Raw genomic sequence first — 26,053 nt, 5'->3', positions numbered from 1 at the left:
ATTGCTGAAAATTAAATACGTGTTCTGTGTGTGTTCTGTGGTTGCAGTATTTTTGTCCATGATTTCGGTGAGGATTTTGGTTTTTTGTCTGTGGCTAAAGTCAATTTCTGAAAGGTCAAAGAATTGTGATTCCGGTTGGAATAAAAATTATTAAAATTGTTTACATAACATCAGCACCTATTTCGTTGGAAGTTTATAAGAATTATGTGTTCATAAATTGATAATTAACGTTTCGTAATGGTTTTCGAGTCTTTACCCCGTACGGTTCGCATTCTCTTGCTTGGAGAACCTGGAGTGGGAAAAACTTCTCTTATTCTTTCTTTAGTGACTGAAGAATTCACAGAACATGTACCACCTAAAGCTGAAGAAATCACAATCCCTGCTGATGTCACCCCAGAACAAGTGCCAACCAACATTGTGGATATCTGCAGTAAATAGTTTTATTGCAATTCTTTCATGCTCCTAGCAACAACAAACAACTTGAGGCATTTTTTGTTTTTCCAGTGGCTGAACAATCGTTAGAGCAAATTGGTGAAGAAATTGAAAAGGCTCATGTTATATGCATAGTGTTTTCGGTTGAAAAACAAGAAACACTGAATAAGATTGCTTCATACTGGTTACCGTTTGTAAGGGAAAACTGCCCAGACGACCACAGGAAGCCAGTCATTCTTGTTGGGAACAAGATAGATTTGATTGACTATTCAGTTATTGATGTGAGTATTATTAATAAATGTATGCAAAGTATATTTAATTTTGTTATATGAATTGAAAAGATTGTTATTACATTAGTTGTCATTAAAATATATCTATTTATTATTAGCACATATGGGACATAGCTGAAGAGTATCCAGAAGTGGACCGTTGCATAGAATGCTCAGCAAAAACACTTACAAATGTCTCGGAAATGTTCTACAACGCACAAAAAGCAGTGCTACACCCTATCACACCCATTTATTCTATTGAGGAACAAGAGGTAACTATTATATTCATAAATGGGAATAACACTGATGGATTCCATAAAATGTCTGTCAAGCTCATTGACGCATAATATCTAAGGACAGGCTAACGGGGCACTAAAAATCGTACTAGGTCAGCGGTGTTACCCACGAATTCCAGCCAATTGTGCAGTCTAACGTGACTAGTTGCGACCAATAGCGCTCGTAATGCGAACTCGTCAACCAATCACGCTCGTGATGCGAACTCATCAACCAATTGCGTTGTAGCGATTTCACACCGCTGTACTGGCCCCTGTCATGCCTCATTTTTATTGCCCGTAAAGCCAGTCCCTAGATATCTATGTCAATGGTCAAGCTGTTAGAGCTGCAAAGTCTACCCAAGATAGATTTCTACATACTTACATATACATAAAAACAATAGAAATTAACCCAAAAAAAAAACTGTCTTAGGAACTAACCATAACATTTAATTTTTTTTTTTGCTGTAATGACAAGTATTATCTAGATTATGTCAAGTATGTAGAGTCAGACCAAGATAACTCTGCGGCGGTTTTTATAGCACACATGTGCAAAAGTGTTATTTTAAATTTCCAACTTCTATTAAATTATGACATTTAAACAACACTTGCACATCTGTGCTATAAAAATCGCTGCAGATTTACCTTGGTCTGACTACTACTTTTATCCTAAACTGTGAATTGTGATATCTTGTTTTTCTAGCTGACAGAAAAATGTAAAAGGGCCCTCTCTAGAATATTCAAGATCTGTGATCTAGATGGCGATGGACTTATGGATGATTATGAGATTACGTTATTCCAAAGGAAATGCTTTGATACTCCATTGCAATTACAGGTGAGACAAAAAATGCTATGCCATTCAATGTTGTTACATATAAAAATAATTTCTGTTTAGTCAACCTGTAGGTTCATGCATTTAACATTGATTTTTAATCTTACAAACCATTATTATTCAAATAAGTACGCATGTATTTGATGCTTTTAGCATACTACAACGTGTAAATTTTACAAAGTGAAATAAATAAACAGCAAAATGCCTATTGACCTTACATGTCATTTTTTTATCAGTTTTAGTACACAAATATTTAAAATATGCTAACTTAATATTTTCTAATAAAATTTATTGAGAAATAGCTATTTTCGATACAAGTGCGAAAAAGAGGAAATTCGAAACGAGTGGCGATAAATTAAAACACGACCGAAGGGAGTGTGGAAAAGTAGCCCCATATGTACTGTAAACATTTTTACAGTACATATGGGCCTACTTTTCCGCACTAGTGCGTAAAATAGCACTTTTCGTGCGTATGTCGAAACTTTAAAGTGCCATATGTACTGTAAAACGTTGTTCGATACACGTGCGAATAGGTAATTCGCCACTCGTTTCGAATTTCCTCTTTTTCGCACTTGTGTCGAAAATAACTATTTTAACCAGTCATTTAAGCAGTATTACTGTAGTATATTTTTTCTTTCAGGTTTTAGATGAAGTAAAATCTGTAATTGCCCAGAACATTGCTGGGGGCATAGAGAATGATTGTATCACAATGAAAGGCTTTATATTTTTACATTGTCTGTTCATACAACGGGGGAGGAATGAGACCACTTGGACAGTTCTCCGCAAGTTTGGATATGATGAATCCTTAGAATTGATGCACAACTATTTGTATGCAAAGTAAGTTATGATAGGTAGAATGTTTTCCAAACAACAGATTGCATCTCTTCTGTTTTTGTTTGCAATAAATAGACTTGCCATTTGCTAAAATAGAACTGAAAGTCCAGTTTAAAGCAGGCTTCAATTTTAATAACCAACTATGGAGTCCAACCTGATTGGTACAATATAATACAATTAATTTATAATATATAGCCAGCATAAGACATTATATAATTATATTGTCTTTTTTATATATTTGCAGCATCAAAGTACCGTCTGGTTGTACATCTGAGCTTTCATACAAAGGCCAGCAGTTTTTGACTCAACTGTTTGAAAAGTATGACAGGGATAAGGATGGCATGCTCAATCCAAATGAATTGAAAAATGTGTTCTCAAGCTGCCCTAGAATCCCTTGGCACAATTTGAGATACACTGTACCTACAAATGAAAAGGTTTGTTAATATTTTATCTTTGAATCTCAGGGATTCCCTGTGTTGACACAAAATTGTTATCATTCCTCCACTTGAAAATGAAATTCTCTTAGAAATTATAATAGGAGGTGGCCCCTTAAATATATTTTCGGTATAAAAAGTATGCCCTTTTAATATGACTGATCGAAAACCGTTATCCAAGAAACTGATCCTCCAAACCTACAAGCTTACATACTTACAATAACTGCTACAACTTTAGGTATTTAATAATACCTAGGTACAGTCACCACACGGGATTGTAACGCCATTTAGGGTCCTAGCTAAATTGGTTGTTCCATACTTACGATATGGAATGTCCAATTTAGCTAAAACCCTAAAGGCTTCGGCACACAGGCGCGTTTTCCGGGCGGGGCGTGAGCGTTTTGTATGTAAAAGCAGCGCGCCCCGCTCACGCCGCGCCCGGAAAACGCGCCTGTGTGACGAAGCCTTTAATGGCGTAACAATCACGGAGCGTGACTGAACTTACATTATTGTTTTTTTTTTATTAGGGATACCTGACGCTGCAAGGCTGGATGTGTCGCTGGACACTGATGACGCTTATGGATCTACAGAACACAAGTGCCTATTTAGCCTACTTGGGCTTTAACTTTCTTGAAAACGAGTCACAAAAAGCTGCAATACACAGTGAGTAAAACATACAGTTACAACAAATTTAATTTTTTCTTCAATCGTCAGAACACATATACAGTTCGGATTTCGGATACAACCTATTTGGCAATTAATGACCAGTAATTACCTATGTAAAAAAATATTTGGGTATTTATATTATTTCCTAACTAGGGACCCGTCCCGGCTACGCACGGGTTAACAAATTATACATACCTAAACCTTCCTCTTGAATATATCTATTAAAAACAACCGCATCAAAATCCGTTGCGTTGTAGTGAAGTACATTGTAACAAATGTTTCCATGACATAAGCGCTTCATCTTTTGTTAGATCATGCAATTTTTTGCCGTAGTAAGTTATATTTGACCGAGCGTTAGCGAAGGTTTCCGTTTTAGCTTGGGCAAAAATGCTTTCGTTTGTCCGGATACTTCGGATGTTCTCCTCTACAGGTCGCAATTCTCAACCGATCCTCGTGAAATTTTTGTGCAGGTTCCATGATTTAATAGAACTTTTTTGTCAACTCAATTTTTCAAAATGGCGGAGTTTAAAGCTATGCTCGCGAGTTCTACAGAACCACTAGTACCTATGACGTCACTTCGTATAACACACACATAGGTAAACATGTTATTTGAAGGTGTTATGCGACTTTCAATCATATTTTTTTTCTTAAATATCTGGATTGACCTCCTCTCAAACTTACAAATCTTACAACATACCTACTTGCTAGGAAAGGACAAATGTCGGGCATAAACATCATCATTCAAATCTAGTAAAATTTTTATCTAGTCCGGTTTCAAATGATGATGTAATTACGCCCAAGATCATAATACATCGACACGGTTATATACCGGATGGGGACTATGGTGGAAATTATTTAAAAAGATGAACAAACTCTAGCCAAACTTGTTATTGTAATTTTCATTTTATTGCATATACAGTAAGGTCTATATTTTAAACTGTTCATTAGTTACAGCTGTTGTATCTAGCTGACGTAACGTCTGTTTCAGTAACCCGCGATAAGAAGGTAGACATTGCCAAGAAACAGTCGAGCCGCAACGTGTACCAGTGCCATGTCATAGGCCCGAGGGCGTGCGGGAAAACTGCCATTTGCCGGAGCTTCCTTGGCATCGCACATAAGGTCATTAATTTATTATTATTACATCTTCAACAGGAGCTTATTTTTTAAACTTACATATTGTCCAGTCGAGTCAAAGCGCGACCTAGGTCGAAACGCGATCTAGGTCGAAACACGACCTAGGTCCTCCTACACGCATACCGCATGCCCGCATGCGTGTAGGAGGACCTAGGTCGCGTTATGCGGATATGTCGCTTAACATCTAGCTAGGTTACTAGGTTTACTAGGGCAAGGGGTCTGCTCTGCTAAGTTTTGAGAAGAGCCAAATATATGACAGTCGCCATCAGGTATATCGGAGCGGCCAAGTAGGTGCCCAAACATATCTGAGCATACACTTTAACGTCTTGATTATAGAGGCTTTGTTTAGATAGTTTTGACACCTGGGCCGATTCGATATGTCTGATGGCGTCTTTAGAAATCACCAGTTTTAAGAATCCAAAAGAGCCGCTAATAGTTTTGCGTGAGTCGAAGAGCCGCCTTCGTATCTCCAAACAGCCGTATGCGACTCGTGACCCATGGCTTGCCGACCCCTGCCTACTAAGCAAGACGATTTTCCGATTACAAAAAGTCGAATTTTCGGGGCAGGGTTTATTTATAAGTTTACGTTTGACCTATCTCTGCCCTGACGCCGATGACACGGCTAAACGCACATGATCGATAATTTTCATATACCTAACTGATCAAGATTACCTATAACGAAGATAGATATTGATAATTTATATGGAAACAAGATTATAGACCGACAATAGTGATTCTATAAAGCTGATACATTGAATTTAGTTTTAATCTTCATTATTTTTACCATTATTATTGCACCCATATTCACACAATGGAAAGGGAAGGGTAGGTAATTGTCACGCACAGCTGGAGTCACTGTCACTGAAAACACCCCTTTATTGGTGTCAGCCATTATACGCTCTCATTTTAAAACGAAATTTAGCATGAACATTAAAGTAACATAACATAATATCTATGTCTGGTATTATTTCGTAAAGTTGACGAAATATAAAGTGAGCCGATCTTGTTCAAACTTATTAGGCTATATAGGCTCATTTTATATTTCGTCAACCTTACCTAGACATTGTAATATAAAGAAAATAGAGAAAGTAGAAGTTTTGCAAGTGTAACTTTTACTCGGTCATAAGACTTAAGCTAACTTTCTTCTCAAATGTTGATATAATATTATAGGCTTAGGCACAGAATAAATAATAGTACTAAGTACAGAAGACTCACTCTCTAACAAAACGCGTCTGTTACGATCAGCACAGCTATGGCCGCTAGGTGGCGACAGCGCCACGCGCGGCTTATGGCTTTCCCCAAAATTGGGGCCGAACGGATGTACTTTTAGCTACCTGTAGCAAAGCGCGAAATCGCGGAGTGAGACACGCCTGGCTTAGGTGTAAACTGTGACGTATCATTTCAGAAAATAAAACCAACCCAAGAGCGCGGCAGCGGCGACAGCACCGACAACTGCTGCATCAACACGGTCCAAGTGTACGGCCAGGAGAAGAACCTCGTGCTCAGGGAGATACCCATAGCGCGCGTCTCTGACTCGCTCAACCCCAGCGAGGTCAACTGCGACGTCGCCTGTCTGGTGTATGATGTGTCCGCCAGCCGCTCGTTCGAGTACATCGCGAGGATATACATTGTGAGTATGATAACTAGTGTATAAACAACTCGTACTAGATACACAACGCGCGCGTCTCTGACTCGCTCAACCCCAGCGAGGTCAACTGCGACGTCGCCTGTCTGGTGTATGATGTGTCCGCCAGCCGCTCGTTCGAGTACATCGCGAGGATATACATTGTGAGTATGATAACTAGTGTATAAACAACTCGTACTAGATACACAACGCGCGCGTCTCTGACTCGCTCAACCCCAGCGAGGTCAACTGCGACGTCGCCTGTCTGGTGTATGATGTGTCCGCCAGCCGCTCGTTCGAGTACATCGCGAGGATATACATTGTGAGTATGATAACTAGTGTATAAACAACTCGTACTAGATACACAACGCGCGCGTCTCTGACTCGCTCAACCCCAGCGAGGTCAACTGCGACGTCGCCTGTCTGGTGTATGATGTGTCCGCCAGCCGCTCGTTCGAGTACATCGCGAGGATATACATTGTGAGTATGATAACTAGTGTATAAACAACTCGTACTAGATACACAACGCGCGCGCGTCTCTGACTCGCTCAACCCCAGCGAGGTCAACTGCGACGTCGCCTGTCTGGTGTATGATGTGTCCGCCAGCCGCTCGTTCGAGTACATCGCGAGGATATACATTGTGAGTATGATAACTAGTGTATAAAGAACTCGTACTAGATACACAACGCGCGCGTCTCTGACTCGCTCAACCCCAGCGAGGTCAACTGCGACGTCGCCTGTCTGGTGTATGATGTGTCCGCCAGCCGCTCGTTCGAGTACATCGCGAGGATATACATTGTGAGTATGATAACTAGGGTATAAACAACTCGTACTAGATACACAACGCGCGCGCGTCTCTGACTCGCTCAACCCCAGCGAGGTCAACTGCGACGTCGCCTGTCTGGTGTATGATGTGTCCGCCAGCCGCTCGTTCGAGTACATCGCGAGGATATACATTGTGAGTATGATAACTAGTGTATAAACAACTCGTACTAGATACACAACGCGCGCGCGTCTCTGACTCGCTCAACCCCAGCGAGATCAACTGCGACGTCGCCTGTCTGGTTTATGATGTGTCCGCCAGCCGCTCGTTCGAATACATCGCGAGGATATACATTGTGAGTATGCTGCTTGCTAGTTGCTCTATGAGCTGTTGTAGGCTTCGTAAATCCGAATTAGCCGTTATGTAAAATTCCAAAAACTGGTTTCCCAAAAAAACCCTTATAATTTATTGAACCTGCTCACCAAATTTCACGACAATCGGTTGAAAAATGCGACCTGTAGAGAAGAACAGCCGCGGGTTATGAGAGAACATTTTTGCCCAAGCTTATTTCATTGCCATGCCATATAACATTCATTGCCACCCAGCTAAGCAAGACATCCGCGCCAGGCCACAAAAAAATCGTCATATATAGCTGTAGTACCACGATCCCGACTATCGGGTCGTTCGGCCTGGGAACGAAATCATAATATACCCGATAATTGGGTTTTCGGCACTACCGAGTGCTGGTCTGACTGATTCAAGTCCAGCGATAAGTATACATATATGCAGTGCCGGCCCGAGCCCTAGAGCGAAATCGAGTTTTGGCGCCCTTTGTTGAAGTTTTCAAGCGTATTTTCCACCACACTCGCATCTTTTACAACTTTTTATTTTCTCATTTGCCATTTTGGCGCCCCCCCTTGCCATCTGGCGCCTAGAGCGGCCGCTCCACTCACTCTACCCTAGATCCGGCCCTGCATATATGTAATCCATTTTCAATGTACCTATAACTTGTTTTCCAGAAATATTTCGCCGAGAGCCACATCCCCGTGCTGATCGTGGGCACCCGCGGCGACGCCCCCGCCCGGCAGGAGTACATGCTGCAGCCCGAGGTGTTCTGCAGCAAGTACCAGCTGCTGCCGCCGCAGCGCTTCGCCGCGCGCGAGAACCGCCGCGACGTGTTCCTCAAGCTCGCCACCATGGCCGCCTTTCCGTAAGTATTCACATTTCAATGTGGATATAGTGCGTCAAGCAAATCTTGTCAGTAGCAATGTACTGCAAATTAAAGTAGGGTAAGGGTCTCCCCAAACTTATCGACGCGGAATCGGCAATGCCAATAGAAATGAAACTTTATGTCCACGCAATAAGAGCGAAAAAGACGCCGACGCGTCGGCCGTCGACGGCCGAACGGAGCCGAACCGAACCTTACCTGTTTATGCTGTTTACTATCGGCTTTCGCCGAATCCGCGTCGATAAGTATGGGGAGACGCTAACACCATGTAACACTCAAAGAGCAGAATTGCGCTAAGAAAAGCAGCAATGTACATCGAACCGAAACGTGTTTATTTTTCCGCCCTTCATACGTCAGTTCGAGTGAGTTATCATAACCTCAAATTTTAGTAATGTTTACCGTCAACGAGCATGATTGTACATTGTAGGCACCTTAGCTTTGCTTGAGGTCATGCATAATCTTGGTATTTAATGGTGACAGCAGAAATTTCTCTTGAAATAGAAACGATTCAGAATGTAAACAATAAGATGATAGCTGTCATTCACGATCCACATTCCAGAGATAACACACAGATGACACGCGATTTTGGAATTATTCGAACACAGTGTTGCTAACCCGCGATTTTTCAAATTTGCCGCCTTTTACTACTGACAAGATTTGGTTGATCCAGTATAAATACTAAGCTTAGCGAAAATAACACTGCGATCCTTTAGGTTAGGTTCAAGCTTCCAGTAATTTGAAAGCAGGTATCGAAATATGGATAAAAATAATCTTCTTTATGATGAAGTATAAACTTGAACAACTTCTCGTGCACGGTAAAAAGCGGAAAGGACAGATCGGGACTTGAAACATAAATCAAGCGCCCTCTGTAGTAAGCAATTGGAAGATATTAATCCCATTTAATGCGTTGATACTAAAGTGCTGGTGGAATATGACAAAAGCGCGGGCAAATTCAAATCCCGGCTCGTATTTATGACATTTAATATTTGCATCAGTCGCTTTTCTATTAAGGAAAACGTTGTAACGAAATTGGACTTTAAAATACCTACATTTTATTTAAAATTAATTCCTCGCCTTTGCCAAATACCTAAAACTGAAACAAGTAAATGTCGATGAGGACAAATTGCCTATGGCCACAGAATAACTAATAGTACTACCGTACAGAAAATTCACTCCTTCACAAAAGTCAGATTTAGGTATAAAATTACACCTATATCGCCGCCTGCAAGCAAAATTGAAACTTATAACCGCGCACGAACCGTGAATCTCCTTTGCGCGCCGCAGTTTTATGACCGAGCTGTGAGTGTCGGCACGGGGTTATCACTTGACAAGTTTTTATACCTAAAGTCTATTTTTTTATTCGGTAGACTAAAATGACATTTCGTAGTATGAACATCATGTGTCATTTCATACTATGAAATGTCATTTTAGTCTACCGAATAAAAAAATAGACTTTATACCCACTGATTTATTATTTTTAAGATAAATATGTAGGAATTACAAACGTTAATTATGTAAACATACATTTTTTATCCGGAGATAGAGACAAACCAAAGAAAGTCTGCAGCGCTAGATTAAAAGTAGTTTTTAAAAATCAGTATGCGACAACACCACAGAAAATGGATTAAATAGTCTTGATACTTGTGAAATTTCTACCATATTTACCGTCTATGAAAAAATTAAGCTGTATGCACAGCTTAATTTTTATGGTAAAATAAATTTCATTCCAACAATAGATGTCACTATTAATATGTAGACATATACTAATATTGATAAATAATATTGGGAGAATGTGACATTTGGCTTCATCAAAATTAATAAGCTTTTGTAATATCCGCGACGGCGGTAAATAGGCACAGAGGGCCTACCGCGAACACCGAAGTTCTCAATATGCGAGCATCTTTCTCTTTTACTCCCATTAAGGCGTAATTAGATTGACAGAGAAATTGCCCGCAATTTGCGAACTGAAGTTTTCGGAAAAACGAAATAAACCATTAAAACAATAAACATATATTAAAAATTAATTTTAGCTTTAACTAGTAGGTACCCATGCCGTGAGCATAAGCATGGAGGTTGTGGGTTCGAGCTCAAAACCCGGCTAGTACCAATGAGTTTCTCGAAATGTTAGAGGAAGTTCATAAGTATGCCTATACCTATTAGGTGTGTTCAATTTGCTGTGAAACCTTAGTCTAAACCAATATTATATTATCTAAGTAGGTACATATGGTGAAGTATTAAGATGTTTCATTCCACTTACCCGTCATCAACTCCAAATTTTGTAAACATTGTCGTTTTTCAGCTTGAATCGCCTCGTGCTGACTTTTTACAAGTGTAAAATTATTCGTCATGCGGAAAAGTAACTCCCGCACGCCGGTTTTGTAAGGTTTCACCATGTTTATTCCGTTCATCACAAAACACAATGAATATTTAAACGATTTTGACAAACAGATACCATAGTGCATGACGTTTACTGACTGCTTAAAAAACATTGCCATATGTAGTTTTTTAATTCGATGTCAAATTATTGCGCTGCAGACTTTCTTTGGTTTGTCTCTAGTATGTCTGATTCTCACGGAAGTAAGTTCCGAAGCCATTGTGTATTTTCAATTTTGCGCGAGCGCCACGTGTCACGACTATCGTGCGCGCCGAGCGGCAGCCCACTGCCATACGCCTGTCCGATGGGCGCGCCGGCCAAATGTACCTAAACTGTGGAGTGACACCCCCCTGCTATGGCGTTAAATAACCTTCATGTTTTCATTTCAAGTAACATATTCAGTTTATTCTTAAACCTGGACAATGGGTTTTTTAGCTTTATTATATTGCATTTGCACTAACGATGTTTCCGTGCGAGTGTCATTTTTGGATAACATTAATGGGGCGTAGTGTGTGGATTTTTACTTACCAGATTAGATTTTTGGATTTTTTTTTGTATTTTTATAGACAAGACGAAGCGTGGCAAAGCGGGAAGTCTAATAATTATTAGGACATTAAATGTATATACTATTTAACCCCCATAAATGATATTTCTTTTCGCTTGACCTTCACCTCTTCAATAAATGTGTAACCGAGAGATAACCATACACTCTTATTTTAATTGTCTTTGTCAGTCAATTTCAAGCTGCTTGGATTTTATTCAGCAAACGCAGGTAATTTTATTTATATCATTGATATTTAATACAGAATCGATATATTGTTTTACTGTTGGACATACTTATTGCATAGTTACTTTACGGCGTAAACCTTTGATCTACTTAATCAAATTCATATAATTAAAAAAACAATTGCTGGCAGTAGATACAGCCTTGTAAGAGCCTTGCCCTCTGCCAGTTCGGTAAAAAAAAATATTTTTATGTAATTTTATAAGATTATTGTAAATACCTACAACTTTCCTCTGTTTAGTTATGTCTATAAAAGGCGCCATCGTTTCCCAGTCCCACGGACGTTTTCGTCCTAAATGAACATCAACTTTACAATGAGTATGACCAATAAATTTACATTGCTGTACCTACTTGTAGGTAAAAAACTTATCTCAAGTAGGTATCTCTTGTTTGTGTGAGTGAAGTATACGCTTTTTTTACTACGCTGAAAAGGTTCAATAATTCTGGCCACCTTAAGTAATATAGTCTGTCAAGCCGGATATGTCAGTAGCAATGTAAAGCAAACTAAAGTATTGTATCCCTAGGAAACGAACAAAAAGCAGCAATGTACATCGAACATCGATGAAATGTAAACAAAACAGTTCCACAGATAAGATATAAATAACACGCGATTTTCGAATAATTCAAACGTAGTGTTGCTAACCCGCGATTTTTCAAATCTGCCGCCTTTCTCTACTGACAAGATTTGCTTGAACGAGTATATATTTAATGTATTTTTGTAAACTGTACACAATTACATGCAAGAGGTGCTTCAGTATTTTTTTTTCCTATACCTTAGCTGGTAATTTTAAGAAGATACACTGAATAAATCGTTTATACCATCAACAGACACTTGAAGCACTTCGCAAGCTTCGCCGGCGAGAACTCCTCGTGGTGGAAGGCGGGGATCGGCGTCGCGGCCGCCACCGTCATGGGGCTCGTGCTGCTCAAGATGTTCAACTTCCAGAAACGATAACTGCCACCTCTGTGGCCGCTGTCCCACCGACGATTACCTAGAAAGTCACCAGGGATCGGATACCGATATTTTTTGTATGGGAACGGAAACGGTATTTTCTCGTTCTTTGCTAATTACTTCATTTATAATTGGGCAATCTAATAATACGAAGTCGTAACCTAAAAACACAACTGAGTCCTACATTTCGAGTATAAAATAATTCATAAATATGGTTATTTCTAAGTTTTTGCAAAAAACCGGTTCCGATCCCTGAAAGTCACATTACTCACAGATAGATAGATGTGCAATTTGCGAAGTTTCCTAAAATTTGGAAATATTCTCAGAAATTTCAGGAAAATTTCTCGTGAAATACTTTCACTTTGGATATAATTTCGATTCCCATACAATAATATGAGAAGTTGCCGAAACTATTCCATGTAGGTAGAAATTTCGCAATTTTAGAAACCTTTCTAACGGCAGGCGCAGGCACATCATTACTCTTAGTTCTTCGGGCATTTTCCTCTCGCGCCGCTCGGAACAGCTAATGGCGCTAAGCGCGAAAATCGTACCAGTAAAAACCAGAGCGCCTACCGCGAACCACGTTCGACGTGTTGCTTCTCTGTCGCACTTGTAAATTCGTACGTAAGTGTGACAGGGAGGTAACATGTCGAACGTGGTTCGCGGTAGGCCCTCAGCAGTGAAGATTTTTTCATATCTGTTACGATGTCACGAATACGGGAATATTTTAGTGACAGAAAACTACTTGTTTGAGCTTAGGTTAAACTTTGGACAATATGTCGCAATTAGGCATTTCTATTGTAGCAACACACCTCTGGCAAATTCTTCTCTTGGAATGCACGCGATTAAATTGGGGTTTGGTGCCTGGCACCTATATAAGACACGCAAAGTACGTGCTTGATCAATAATTGTTTTGTGGTGTTATCGTTATCACTAACTGCTCTCTGAGCGGCGTTGCTTTTAGTAAGTACCTACGCTGACGACGCGTATGTTGCGCAAACTTGACAACCTTTCATCGACTATATTAGACATAGGTGCTTCTGTGCGTAGGTATATATTTATTTTGCGGTAGAGACGGAAAAAATAGAATAAGAGTCTCACCGGCAGTGTAAACCGTCAGCGATTCCTGTGTTTGATAAATAATCGGTTCCTCGTTGGTGGTGGGACAGCTGCCTATACAAATTTGTTGTATTAGATCATCTATTAATAGAGTGCATCTCAAGCCAAAGACATAGTTACATTTGCTTCCTGCAGCTTAAATACACAGTATTTTGTTTTTTAAATGTAAATAAACTTTTATTTATTCCTGTACTTGTTTTTGATTTAATGGGTTAATCTACCAGTGGTGTGGCATCCATAATATCCATATATCTTTCCTTACAGCTCATAAGAGCCAAGCTCGCTTACATATGTTTGATGCGCCGCCGCCACTGTAACCTTTACGTCGTTGAACAATGTTGATATCCCCTCTTAAAGACGAGGTTGTTTTCGCAACAGAAAGGGATAGGAAAAAACGTTGAGAGATGTCCAAAACTGTAAGAGATATATATGTTCTAAGGCCCAAGATACACTTATAAGTTCTACTTACGTAAGTAGGGACACAGTACCTACTACAGAATGAGAGATGAATGTCGTTATCTCATTCTAACAAATAGCTTTGTCCTTACTTAGGTACGTAAGTAAAACTTACAAGTGTATCTCGGGCCTAAGGACCGCTGCCAGCAAGTAGCTAAAACTGATTCCCAGTAATGAAAGGTCTGCCAAAAAATAGACTAACGAGAAAACTCGTGAGTTCGTAGAAGGAAAAATCTAGAAAGAGTTCATCTCCAAATCTGCTGAGAATGTGTCGAAATACAACGAATCGATCATGCACGTCGTTTCCATAAAGTGTAAAGTTTGGTTCTTTTTTAGGGTTCCGTACCCAAAGGGTAAAAACGGGACCCTATTACTAAGACTCCGCTGTCCGTCCGTCCGTCTGTCACCAGGCTGTATCTCACTAACCGTGATAGCTAGACAGTTGAAATTTTCACAGATGGGTGACTGTTTTTTTTGCTCTATTTTTTGTTGATGGTGCGGAACCCTCCGTGCGCGAGTCCGACTCGCACTTGGCCGGTTTTTATTTAAACTTACTGCAGGGACTGCTTGCGGTAGACACTGCAGGTTTTGTCTTACAGTGGACATTGCTATGCGCGTCCCTAAAGGCGTATAAAATAAACAGAGATAAGACCAGAAAAGAAAGTAATGGAAAACATCACACGAATCGGGCAAGTTTTGCTAGATCAATTGGATTGGACCGGTGTTCCGATTATAATATCGCTTGCAGATGTTTCAGCTTAGTACAATAGTTATTTGTTTTCATAGACCTACTAAGTAATTGTACTTACCTCTGTTTGTTTGACAAGGGGGCAAAGTTGTTGTTTAACCTCTCGTGCTAATATTGATACCCGAACAAACAAAATATTCCAAACCTGAACCACGATCGTAGCGAGCGGTTCAAAAAATTGAACCTTGAGCGTTGCGAGGGTTTTAAGGCACGAGGGTTAAACAAATTTTGCCACCGAGTGAAACACCAAATTTTTCACCACACCAACATAAGTAAAATATCAGACAAAACCAAAGCAAATCGATTTAAAATGAATGTTATTAAATATTTATCATTTAAAAGTCAACGCTACCAGCAAACAATAATTTTGACGCTCAAGCACGATATTTCACTTGCACTCAGCTGGCAACCCTAGATGGCTCGCCCTCCGGGCCCAATCGCCGTAAAGCATGAAGTTATACCAGGTCCGTGCCGTAAAGGCCTCGCTCAGGCTGTTTTGGATCGATCAAGAATGCAATTTGCTGTTATTTTTAGTTTTACATTCACTTGGTTTTTTACTTTTCCTCGCGTAGATCGATAATACGACATGTTAAAAATAAAGCGGAAAGCATTATCACTTGAAGAAAAGGCGATGATATTAAAAATTTACGATGGAAAATCTCAGACAAAAAAACAGACGGAGTTAGCTGCCGAGCTGCAGATGCCAGTATCTACTCTGCGTACAATTCTAAAAAACAGAAAAGTAATCCAAGAAAAGGGCTACTTGGGAACTGCAAAGAGAAAAAGACAGAAGGTAGGAAAATTTTACAAATTAGAAAACATTTTAGCAGAATGGTTTCACAAAGCACGAGCTTTAAAACAACCTATGAATGGGCGCATTATATGCGCAAAAGCACGTGAAATTGCTGAAAGCTTACACATCACAGATTTTACTGGTTCAAACGGTTGGATTAATCGTTTCAAAAATCGTTACGGCATAATATACCGCCATATTAGTCAGGATACTGAGGATTCAGAAACAGCGGCACATCACGGTGCATGCTGTCAAGTCAACGAAATGTCGGAAACAGTGGCAGAACACGTTGAAGACCGCCAAATCGACGTTAAATATGAACCTATGGCAGAAGTAGCAGAGCAACATCTTAGTACATGGATGACCGCTCTTCCGATATTATTAGAAAATTATGAGCCTCAAGACGTTTTTAACGCAAAAGATTTCGGTTTGCTTTACAAATTGGAGCCTGATAAATCTTATACCTTGAATGGGGAGCCTTGCCATGCTAACGGAGAAAGTGAAGAAAGGCTAACTATCCTAGCCTGTGCAAACTCAGATGGTTCAGAAAAGTTACGTTTGCTAATCATAGGTAATGAGAAAAATCCGCGTTGTTTGAAAAATGTAAGATCACTACCGGCCACTTACGATGTAGAATCACATGCATGGATGAGTGGCAGACGTTTCGTTGAATGGTTGAAAACTTTGGATAATCACTTCCACATGCTGGGTCGGAAAATAATACTGTTCATTGATAAAACTGCACATCCCAAAGATGTTGAGCTAACGAATATCAAGCTCGAGTTCATACCTCCAACTGCAAGCATGTGGCAACCAATGGGTCAGGGTATAATACACGCCTTTAAACAAGGCTATAGAGCTAGAGTAATACATAGATATCTAAACGAAAACCCTGATTCCAAAACACCGCTAAACTTACATGATGCGATACTTTATATTGCAGCAGCATGGCAAGCTATTAAGACTGAAACCATACAAAACTCTTTTGTGAAAGCAGGTTTTCGAAATTATCTCAATGTCGAGATGGAGGTAATACAACCTGCAATATTGAAGGACTTTTCTGGATATGCTTCCAGCGACGACAATGTCGCAACTTGCAAAGATCCTTTGCGTTTTGATGACGCGAATATCACCCAAAGAGAGACTGTAAGTGATTCCGAAGATGCACGAAAATTGGAGGAAACTCCAATTATGTCAGATGCCCAGGCTTTGACAGCAGTAGCTGATTTAAGACGCTATGTGTCGTGTGTAAGTGGTAGCGAAGACATTATCACGAAATTGAATTACATTGAATATTTTGTAATGAATAATGCATCTAAATCTCACTGCCTACAAAGTAAATAATCGACAAAGAACTTTTATATAGTTATTAAATTTAACTTTTAATTAAGCCGTACCCCCTTTTTTATTTTAAAGATGTTTCCTTTTTATCTAAAGCTCGCAACTCTGCTACCGTTTAGTGAGGCTTGGGTGTGGAATTGACGTTATTTCAGCAAAATAAGAACGAGTTATACAGCTTTTTTTATTTATTTAGCAATTAATATGTATGCCACAATTCATACCTAAATTTTTCACAGAAACTTAAAGTAAATGTTTTGCTTTAGCAGTACTTATGTTCAAACTAGTGGTGTGATAACTCATATTCTCATCGTATTTTGATCAAAGTTGGTCCTTTAGTAAAGGCTATGTTCGTTTTTTTTAGCATTAGAAAGAACTTGAAATAAGGTAAGCGATTTTGATAAATCAGTAACTATTACTTATGAAAGCAGAAGACTATAAAAGATCGTATTAGATTCATAATTGTTACATATTTACCGTAACTTATTTTTAAAATGTGTTTTTCAATTAAAAGACACATCAAGATTGTTTACCTTATATCTAATGCTAAAAAAACGAAGTATAGACGGTAACCTTTTATTACCTGTTCAATTTATAGCCTATGTGATTTAAACTCTACACATGAATGTTATTCTAAATATTGTATACTAGTTATTGGAATTTCATTGTTATTTACAATTTTATTGACTCTTGACACGATTAGTTGGTTATGTAAATTTCTAGGTTTTAGAAAATTATTGACAATAGAAATCAGTGCAATCAGGTTTCCTTAATCCCAAATTAAAATTATTAATTAAACCACATTGACAATATTTAAGTTAGATCTAAACAATTCTATATAGGCAAGCTAGATTTTAACTCGCATTAAAGTAAAATAATATAAACATTGTCATCATTGAGTAAAATAATTAATGCTTAAATACACAGAACATCAAAAATGAAGTCATTAAAAATAAATTGACTTGTCTATCACATACAAATACTTATGGGTTTTGTTTAAGTTTCTTAGTTGTATCATTGTTGATATTCTTCTGCATTTAGGAGTAAAAAAAGTCGGAATACAGTACCTATGGCTAATTTAAACTTATTTATTAACAAATAATTCTTAATACGGTCTCTGGCGATCTCGGCTCCTGTAACAAAAAAAAAGTTGTTTATCATAATAACCAAACCACAAGTTGCTTTGCCCTTAATATTATTAGTATTAAGTCGCTTTCCACCAGAGATGGTTCCTTATACATATGAAGCATAGCTAGGAAAGCCACAAAAATATTTGTGCACAATTATAACCCCTCTACAATGTTTTGTGTGACAAAATTTCATAGGGGTAGTTCGATGGATAATGGTTACATTGTTAATAGTAGTGTAGAAGACTAGTAGAAGAGTTCTTTTTAAAATTCAAATAAATTTTAATAAACGGTTCTCACCCTCCATCCCCTCGCATAGCCCCACCGCTGTTGCGTTCGCCACCACCGCCGTATCCGCGCCGGTCGCCGCTACGGTCCCCGCCACGGTCACCACCGCGGTCACCGCCGCGGTCCCCTCCGCGGTCACCGCCGCGACCGCCCCAGCCGCCGCCGCCGCGCCCACCGCCGCGGCCACCGCGACCGGGGGGTCCGCCGCCACCGCGACCGCCGCCTCCGGGCGGGCCACCGCCACCATCGCTGCCGCCGGGCTTCTCCTCATTACATCTGTTGCAAGCTTTACGCCATGAGAAATTGGTGTTTCCGCAGCTGGGGTTAGGGCACCGCCAGTCGCCCTCTCGGTTGCCGGAGGGCGGGCCGCCGCCGCCGCCGCCGCCGCGCGGGCCGCCCCCGCCCCCGCCCCCGCGGCCGCCGCCGCCGCCCCTGCCCCCGCGGAATCCGCCTCCTCCTCCGCCGCCACCGCCGCCGCCGCCCCCACCCCTTCCTCCGGCCCAAGTGTTTTGTCTTTGCGCGAGGGACACTTTGATAACGACTCCGTTGAAGTCCTTGTTATTGAACCATTCGATGGCAGAAGTGGCCGCATTAGAGTCCTCGTAGGTCACGGTAGCCTCGCCTTTAGGCTGACCGGTGGCTTTATCTTTATACATCCAGACTTTAGGCCTTTGGGTCTTCTTGTCGGTCTGAAAAATAAATGTATTTTTGAGTTATGATTACAAAGGTCGAGTGGTCAGGCGAGTGGCTTTCAAACAGAAGGTTGTAAGTTTGAACCCAGCTCTGGGTCTAGGCTTAGGTAAGGAAAACTGAGAACAACCAGCGACGGCACACATAGCGAAGTAACTGAATTAATTTCGACATAGCCCAGTCTCCCCTTTGTATTGAAGTGCATCTGCACCAGGGATGTTACTGATGTGGGTTTATCGAAACCAGAAACGGAATCGGAATCAGAGCCTGAGTGAGAGGTGGACGAGATATTTAGGGAAGGTCCGCAAAGGCAGCGAATGACATATAACTTTCGATTCAAAACTATCGGAAGCGGATGTGTAATACCAATCAGAAGTTCCGTTCCGACTTAACGGAACCGGAGCTCCGTAACATCCCTAATTCTGCACTAATATTTTACGTAAAAAAATAGTGTCGGCGCTTATTCTGGGAATTATGTTGCCGAGGAGACCCCAGATTTCTTTCGCATTCGTGGCATAAGCCAAGGCATCGCTCGAAAGAACACTTCAAAGCCCTTCAAATTCCGACTTTAGAACAGGTATTGATGATAATTACCTTTATAATGCCAATTGATCCAAAGTGGCGGCATAATTCATCTTCACTAGTAGCGGGGTCCATACCCTGAATAAAAATCGTGTCTTCCTGGGTGACCATATCACCCCCAGCCCCTCCTCCCCGATCTCCAAAGCCGCCGCCGCCACCTATAAGAAATAACTGGTTATTTTTTTAAGAACAAAGTAGGTTGAATTCCATTACGTCTACTTTTTGAGTTTTTGATATGCAATGATCGTAACTACTTATGAATATGTAAGTTTGTGGTGGCACTGGTAGCGTTGAAGATAGAAAATTCCATACTAGTGTGTACAACGAAAATATACAACGCCACAAGTTATTTTTGTTTCATCTTAGCTTTATTCAGAAAATCATCATAAGTAGTTATTACCATAACGACGAAGAACTAAAATATTGTCCATTCATGAAGTTATATCTGGTTTTACCTATGATTATAATAATATTATTGGTATAATATCGGTTCGAGCAATTATCGACCACTAAGAGGACTTTTTCTCTGAAATTTTAGCAAAATGTTGTAGACATAGTAAGTACCATTATTTTTTAATAATGCTCAAATTTCGCATTTTATTAATAGAATACGGCTGCGACATTTGAAGGAGACTTATTATAAGTAAAATGTGACATATTGTGTATGTTCCATTGAGTATAGGTAATTATGTCCGCTTGTGCCTAGCATAAGACCACAAGGCAATCTTGAAAATAATACCGCGGGCAGTAAACGTCGGCAATAACCTGTACTGTAGAGTGTAGACGATGAGAAATGTCGATACCTAATCTGTGAGCCAAACGCCGGGTCATTTATAAACACTGATTAAACTTTCAAACATTACCTACACGTAATGTTGTGTCGTTCGTATTACGGAACCTGGTTAAATTAGACTTGAAGACCTGAGAAAATAGTGAACAGCTGGTTGTACCTTGTTAAAGTGTAGTACCATTTCAAATGTTACCAATCAGCTGTAGGCTAACCGGCTGCTATCACGAATGTCCATAGGTTTAAGTAACGCCACACCACACTGTTGCCCTTTAAAATTAATTGGTTTACCAGAACAGCACTTGCTTCTCTACGTTGTGATGAAGTCACGACATACTAAAATTATCCTTGCACTGTACACCCTAATTTTAGTTGTACCCGTTTACATTATCTGCGACGATAAACACCCTGGTTTTAATTTTCTTTCCACCACTGATATCAGTTTTTACGTAAGTTTAAACCTTGGTGAAATATAAATAATGCCGAATTTTTTAATCCCTATTTAGCAGCCAGTCAGTAGGGCTTGCAAATATTCGAAACTTTCAGATATTCGAATATTCGACTTTTTCTGACGACGTATTCGAATATTCGAATAATTATTCGAATATTATAAAAAATAAGAAAAGGAACGAGAAATCGGTTTATTATCGTTTTATTCAAAAGCTTTTTTCACATATTGCTAAAACTAAGGATATTTGGCAGAAATCCACTTAATTGACTAGATTTATCATCCTACTATTTATAAGATGCCCACATTTATAAAAACAAGTAAAACGCCAAAATTAGACGTATTTAATATTTCTAGATAAAACTTATTATAAATGCGTCGTTGCGTGAAATAATATTACTTTAACCATCCAAACACCTAGGTATGTAAGATATTTTTTTAGTAGGTAATTATTTTCCGATTTAAATTAACTTGTAATCACTCAGAGGCCTGTAAAAAGGCCTTTAATTTCATTGTATTTTGAATCTTTATTGACTTTATTTGTTTTGGCAAGTTACTATTCCTAATGGTCGGCTAATTATATAATATTGGAACATTTAAGGGAAAAAGTTAGTTGAGTACTGGGTGAATTATTCGTCAGCTAAAGGTGCATGGTTAGATTACCAAGTTGGGCAGGTTTGGTATGATTAAATTTGAGAATTGCGATAAGTGGCAAGGTTTAGACTTCAAAAATTCGCTTAACGTACGCTTGTACTGAATAAACAGAATGACCCTTTAACTTAAAACTTACGCACCGTAAAAATAACATACTTTTTGATTTCGTTTTCTTTTAAATTGAGTTAGGTTTCACTGTATTCACGAAGAGGAATACAGTAAAAATATTATTTCCTTCGTATTTGGGTACCTACCTACCGTTCCTCATTCACTGTAAATACCCGTAAAACATACAGAAACTGTAACTACAGCGGATGACATAGATTTTTTTATAGTAATAAAAAATATTCGAATATTCGAAACCTGAGCGGCCGAATATTCGAATATCAAAACAGGTCGAATATTCGACAAATTCGAATATTCGAATATTCGAATTGCAAGCCCTACCAGTCAGCAACATCGATCAAAACAATTTTCCATGGCGTGATATGCAGTACACGACGCTAGATTTGACCACTTATTGAAACTTGTATAACATATATGAATCTGATTTTAACCTTTACATGTATACAATCTATTACTTTACTTCAACGGTATAACCAACCAAACGTTTTTTACCATATCAGTATGTTTACCTAACGTTAATAACATGTCGAATCGCAGATGAACAAACGCAAATTATAAAAACTATATACCTATGTAAACACATCTTATAGCACATTCAAACCATAGGGCTGCCAAAACAATATACAGAGTTTTTGGTATCATTGCGGCCATAATTTTAGGGAGTTATAACCATGATAGTTCCTGCTACCTTATCTATATAATAATATCACGCGTTCATCTTCGACTTAAAAAAATAAAACTTCGACTTTTGATGAATTTAACACACAAAAATATACCATTTTTTAATTTTGACTAGAAACTTACTGATTCGAAGTTATACTCATCAGTGAGTTATACCAGCTAAAAAGTTTTTTTTTCTACATCATGAGAACAATCCGCCTGAAACTAGGACACGATAACAATAACTCTGCATATTCTACACGTTTGCGTGAAATCCTGACGTCTTATAAAACCTGTTAGCCACTTAACAAGACTGCTGACACAGCTTCGATTACGCGAAACCCATTATTACTCAACAAATATTTGTACATTATACACCATATATTTCCTCCTTTAACAATGCCGGTCTTCTTGTTACATTTGAAGCACATAAGTTTTGTTAATCTTAATCGCATACCAAATTACACAAAACCTTGTTACGAACATTTCAATAATTGTAGAGACCCCAACTGTTTCCAGTATCGATACATCCCGTAGAATTAATTTGATGCCGAATAGATGCGCTGCCTTGCCGATTTCCAAACACTTGAAAACCTTATACACCTTGTTACTTTTATTTAAATTAAGGTCCTGCTTGCCTATGAATCATTTACGCTACAACACTGCAGTTAATATCACCCATCGGTCAACGCTCATTGCACGTACCAGTTATCATCACACACCAAATTTCAATATCTTCTTTAACCCCCTTCAGTTCAAGCCATGAACGCGATAAAATAACATCTGTTCCTAACTTTTTAAACCTTTAAAACCATATTCAGCGGGGATTTATTCCAGCATAACCATTCCTATTCTATACCCGCCTAAAATATTTGTAAAATATTCTTTATAAATATGTATACCTGTGGCTTAAAATATCATCTGAAGCAGCAATTTGTCAACAGCCAAGTAGTGATTACACACCAGTAGACAATTGTAAAATAATTTGGCAGCCCTTATGTAATTACGTATTAAAAATATGACAACAGCACCGCCCGCATCGCGAGGAGCTTTACCTTTATTAAAACCACCCCCCCTGCCGCCGCCACTAAAACAACAGGAAGATCGTTTAGTACACTTGGGCTGGCGGGTCGGGGACACTCAGAACGGGCCACGCTGGTTCACCTAGGTTCACCTTAACCAGTGACCTTATTCGGGATCCTTTTCATTACCGTTATGTTAAAACCTTGATACCTTGAAAATCTTGGAACAACATTTTTTGACAATTATTATAAACAATGGTTACAAAATTCTTGAAACATGCACATGAGACATGAAATAATGTCTTCAATAGAATGCATCATTACAGTATAATCAGTAGAGTCCCCATTTTGATGTCAAATAATATTGAGTTTAAAAAATAATGACATAATACACCTATCCAGACTAAGAAAGCAGTAAGTATTGAATGGGTATATTTTCTAGTGCCAATCAATAAATATCATATCTTCTGGTGAATTCTATGTTCTTCCACAAGTACTAATCGGCATTGTGTCTTGGTTGTCATTTGGCAACTGCTTTAGTTATCCTGCTTGCCTCCTGGTTTTCCAAATTTACTCAGGATCAGTGTTTTCCATGCTCTGTTGTCAATCAACTGGCTGCCACTTGTCTTGTCGATTGTCTGTTTGTAGTTGTTGCATGCAATTTCCAAAACTGCCAATACTAGTGCCAAGGGGTACCTTGTACCTACCTATACCTACATACTAATAAGGTTGTATTGAACACCACTTTACTGCTTACTCAGTTTAGATATGATATGGCTAAGAATCTAGACAATACATTAACAAAAATGGCTTTCTTGATTGTTCAGATAAAATGGAATACATTTGAAGTCTAGAAACTTCTTGGGAAAAACCAACTTTATACAATCCCAGCTATAGTATGAATTATCTGAAATGATTTTTTTTTCCCTCAAACCCTGTTAAACAAAAGGCATTGTTTCTTTTGTGCACCGAATACGAATTAGTGAGAAGGATCAAGCCCGTTTATAGGGCAGGTTTAGTGTCCTATGTAACAGCTTTTTGTTTTCTCCAAATATTCTTGAAAGGTAATCATAACAATGTTCCAAAAACTTATAATACTACATTTTATCTGACAACCAAAAATATTTCTTAATGAAATGGGGATCCTACTGAGTAGTTATATTTAGATACCAATAAGCAGATAACATGTTTTCATATAGCAGATAAATATTAATCCTCGAAATCGAGACTTTTTTTGATAAAAACACTCCACTCAGACCCAACCATTAATATTAGATTTCTTATAACCCATACTAAATACTTCTTTATACCTCTATTACCATTAAAACCTTAATGACGTGTAAGTTCATAGTAAAGTTATACCCATAAAACTAACGGTAATATAATTCAGACCTTCATTTTAAACCAATTTTACTTTCTCACATAAGCTCTTCACCTCACCCTTGAGCAGGAGGTAGCCTAATCACACTGGTTGTGTTACAGATAAAAGAATTAAAAAAAACTTGCTTACCCATATCCTCCATCTCTACTTCCACCATCCCGATTGTAACTGGACCGGTCACCACCGCCGTATCCGCCGCGGTCCCCGCCCGAGTAACCGCTTCCACCGCGGTCTCCACTTCCATAGCCTCCAGAGCTTCCTCGGTCACTGCCATAGCCACTGCCGCCGCGCTCTCCCCCGCTCACATTATATCCTCCGCCATTGTTGCGGTCATATCCTCCACCGTTGCCACTTGCGCTACCTCCATAACTGGAGCCTCCATAGCTTTGGCCATAATTATTTCCTCCTGCTTGGCCACCAGCATAGCTGTTGCCACCTGAAGCAGAAAAGTAATAGAAGTGGTAAAAATGTATTTGTAACGCTATAATCTATATCTACATTAAAAATATCCGCGTGTTCCTAAAGACGCATTGCTATCAATTCTAACCTGCGGCTTGTTGTCCCCACTCTTGGCTTGGATTCTGGGCAGCGTAACTGCCTTGGTTGTATCCTCCCTGCTGTCCGGCGCCATAACTATTGTCACCTGAAGACAAATTTGGTGGAGGTACAGAATATTGAGCGGAATATCCGCCGCCGCTGTAATCGCCAGAGGCGTAATCTAAAAGAAAACATGGATGTATGTAAGTAACTAAAATATTTATGTTTGCTATAAAAGTAACGTTAAAAATACTCACGGTCGCCCATTTTCAGGGATTAATAATACAGGGATCACTTAATTTCACTTTAGACGCGTTTCGGCACGCATCTACTTTCCCGTTGACTTTAAGAAAAAGATGGAGGGCGCCAAGCAGGCATGCGTAGTCACCCTAACGTCAATGCTACCAACCCACAAAATGTCATGGCGGGATCGAACAAGCGCAAGCGTGGCGTTAAAAGCTATTACAGACGGCCGTACCGGATCGCGAGCGTGGTGCGGTCGTCTGTAATAACTGGTAATAACTATTTAAGTATTAAACAGTACTTAGAACTTAGTGGCACTTAGAACTTTTTAGAAGTAGGTAGAAATGAAAAATGAGACTATAGCAGGCGTGTCTCACTCCGCGATTTCGTCGCTTTGCTACAGGTAGCTAAAAGTACATCCGTTCGGCCCCAATTTTGGGGAAAGCCATAAGCCGC

The 26,053-nt window shown here is 39.4% G+C and overlaps 4 protein-coding genes across 6 annotated transcripts in view; 3 read left to right on the top strand and 1 right to left on the bottom strand.

Moving 5' to 3' along the window:
* The window catches only part of LOC134648835 (nuclear cap-binding protein subunit 3-like), a 299,957-nt gene that overhangs the window by 249,854 nt on the left and 24,050 nt on the right, over window positions 1–26,053 (top strand). The window lies entirely within an intron of this gene.
* LOC134648780 (mitochondrial Rho GTPase) lies at window positions 72–12,641 on the top strand. 2 transcript variants are annotated; one of them, XM_063503334.1, is made up of 12 exons: window positions 72–430; window positions 505–713; window positions 821–973; window positions 1,677–1,808; window positions 2,446–2,642; window positions 2,884–3,073; window positions 3,601–3,736; window positions 4,728–4,858; window positions 6,279–6,503; window positions 8,280–8,470; window positions 11,596–11,634; window positions 12,475–12,641. In XM_063503334.1, exons 1-12 carry the CDS (start codon window positions 238–240, stop codon window positions 12,599–12,601), a joined length of 1,923 nt encoding a protein of 640 aa, XP_063359404.1. In that variant the 5' UTR covers window positions 72–237; the 3' UTR covers window positions 12,602–12,641. The 2 variants fall into 2 exon arrangements, with proteins under 2 accessions (XP_063359404.1, XP_063359403.1); XM_063503333.1 differs by lacking the exon at window positions 11,596–11,634 and having other exon boundaries at window positions 73–430.
* On the top strand, window positions 15,486–17,069 carry LOC134649229 (tigger transposable element-derived protein 4-like). The gene has a single exon (XM_063503947.1). It carries the CDS (start codon window positions 15,508–15,510, stop codon window positions 17,056–17,058), a length of 1,551 nt encoding a protein of 516 aa, XP_063360017.1. The 5' UTR covers window positions 15,486–15,507; the 3' UTR covers window positions 17,059–17,069.
* LOC134648836 (RNA-binding protein cabeza) lies at window positions 18,060–25,773 on the bottom strand. Of its 2 annotated transcripts, none has more exons than XM_063503410.1 (7): window positions 25,612–25,773; window positions 25,365–25,535; window positions 24,947–25,253; window positions 23,470–23,501; window positions 19,752–19,897; window positions 18,480–19,156; window positions 18,060–18,185 (listed from the first exon to the last, which is right to left on the bottom strand). In XM_063503410.1, exons 1-7 carry the CDS (start codon window positions 25,619–25,621, stop codon window positions 18,158–18,160), a joined length of 1,371 nt encoding a protein of 456 aa, XP_063359480.1. In that variant the 5' UTR covers window positions 25,622–25,773; the 3' UTR covers window positions 18,060–18,157. The 2 variants fall into 2 exon arrangements, with proteins under 2 accessions (XP_063359480.1, XP_063359481.1); XM_063503411.1 differs by having other exon boundaries at window positions 25,365–25,460; window positions 25,612–25,766.

This window comes from Cydia amplana, chromosome 6, assembly GCF_948474715.1.
Source record: "Cydia amplana chromosome 6, ilCydAmpl1.1, whole genome shotgun sequence".
In the NCBI taxonomy this organism is placed as follows: domain Eukaryota; kingdom Metazoa; phylum Arthropoda; class Insecta; order Lepidoptera; family Tortricidae; genus Cydia; species Cydia amplana.
The sequence above is the reverse complement of the archived record's forward strand: the minus strand, read 5'-3'. Positions and strand labels throughout refer to the sequence as shown.

Bases quoted from the DNA above. Each gene is read 5' to 3' on its own strand.
- LOC134648780 (XM_063503334.1), top strand. From the start codon at position 238: ATGGTTTTCGAGTCTTTACCCCGTACGGTTCGCATTCTCTTGCTTGGA. The intron at 714-820 runs GTGAGTATTATT...ATTTATTATTAG, and splicing joins TTGACTATTCAGTTATTGAT to CACATATGGGACATAGCTGA. The intron at 3,074-3,600 runs GTTTGTTAATAT...TTTTTTTATTAG, and splicing joins CTGTACCTACAAATGAAAAG to GGATACCTGACGCTGCAAGG.
- LOC134649229 (XM_063503947.1), top strand. From the start codon at position 15,508: ATGTTAAAAATAAAGCGGAAAGCATTATCACTTGAAGAAAAGGCGATG.
- LOC134648836 (XM_063503410.1), bottom strand. The intron at 23,502-24,946 runs GTAAGCAAGTTT...CTGTTGTTTTAG, and splicing joins AGTAGAGATGGAGGATATGG to TGGCGGCGGCAGGGGGGGTG. The intron at 19,157-19,751 runs GTAATTATCATC...TTTATTTTTCAG, and splicing joins GATCAATTGGCATTATAAAG to ACCGACAAGAAGACCCAAAG.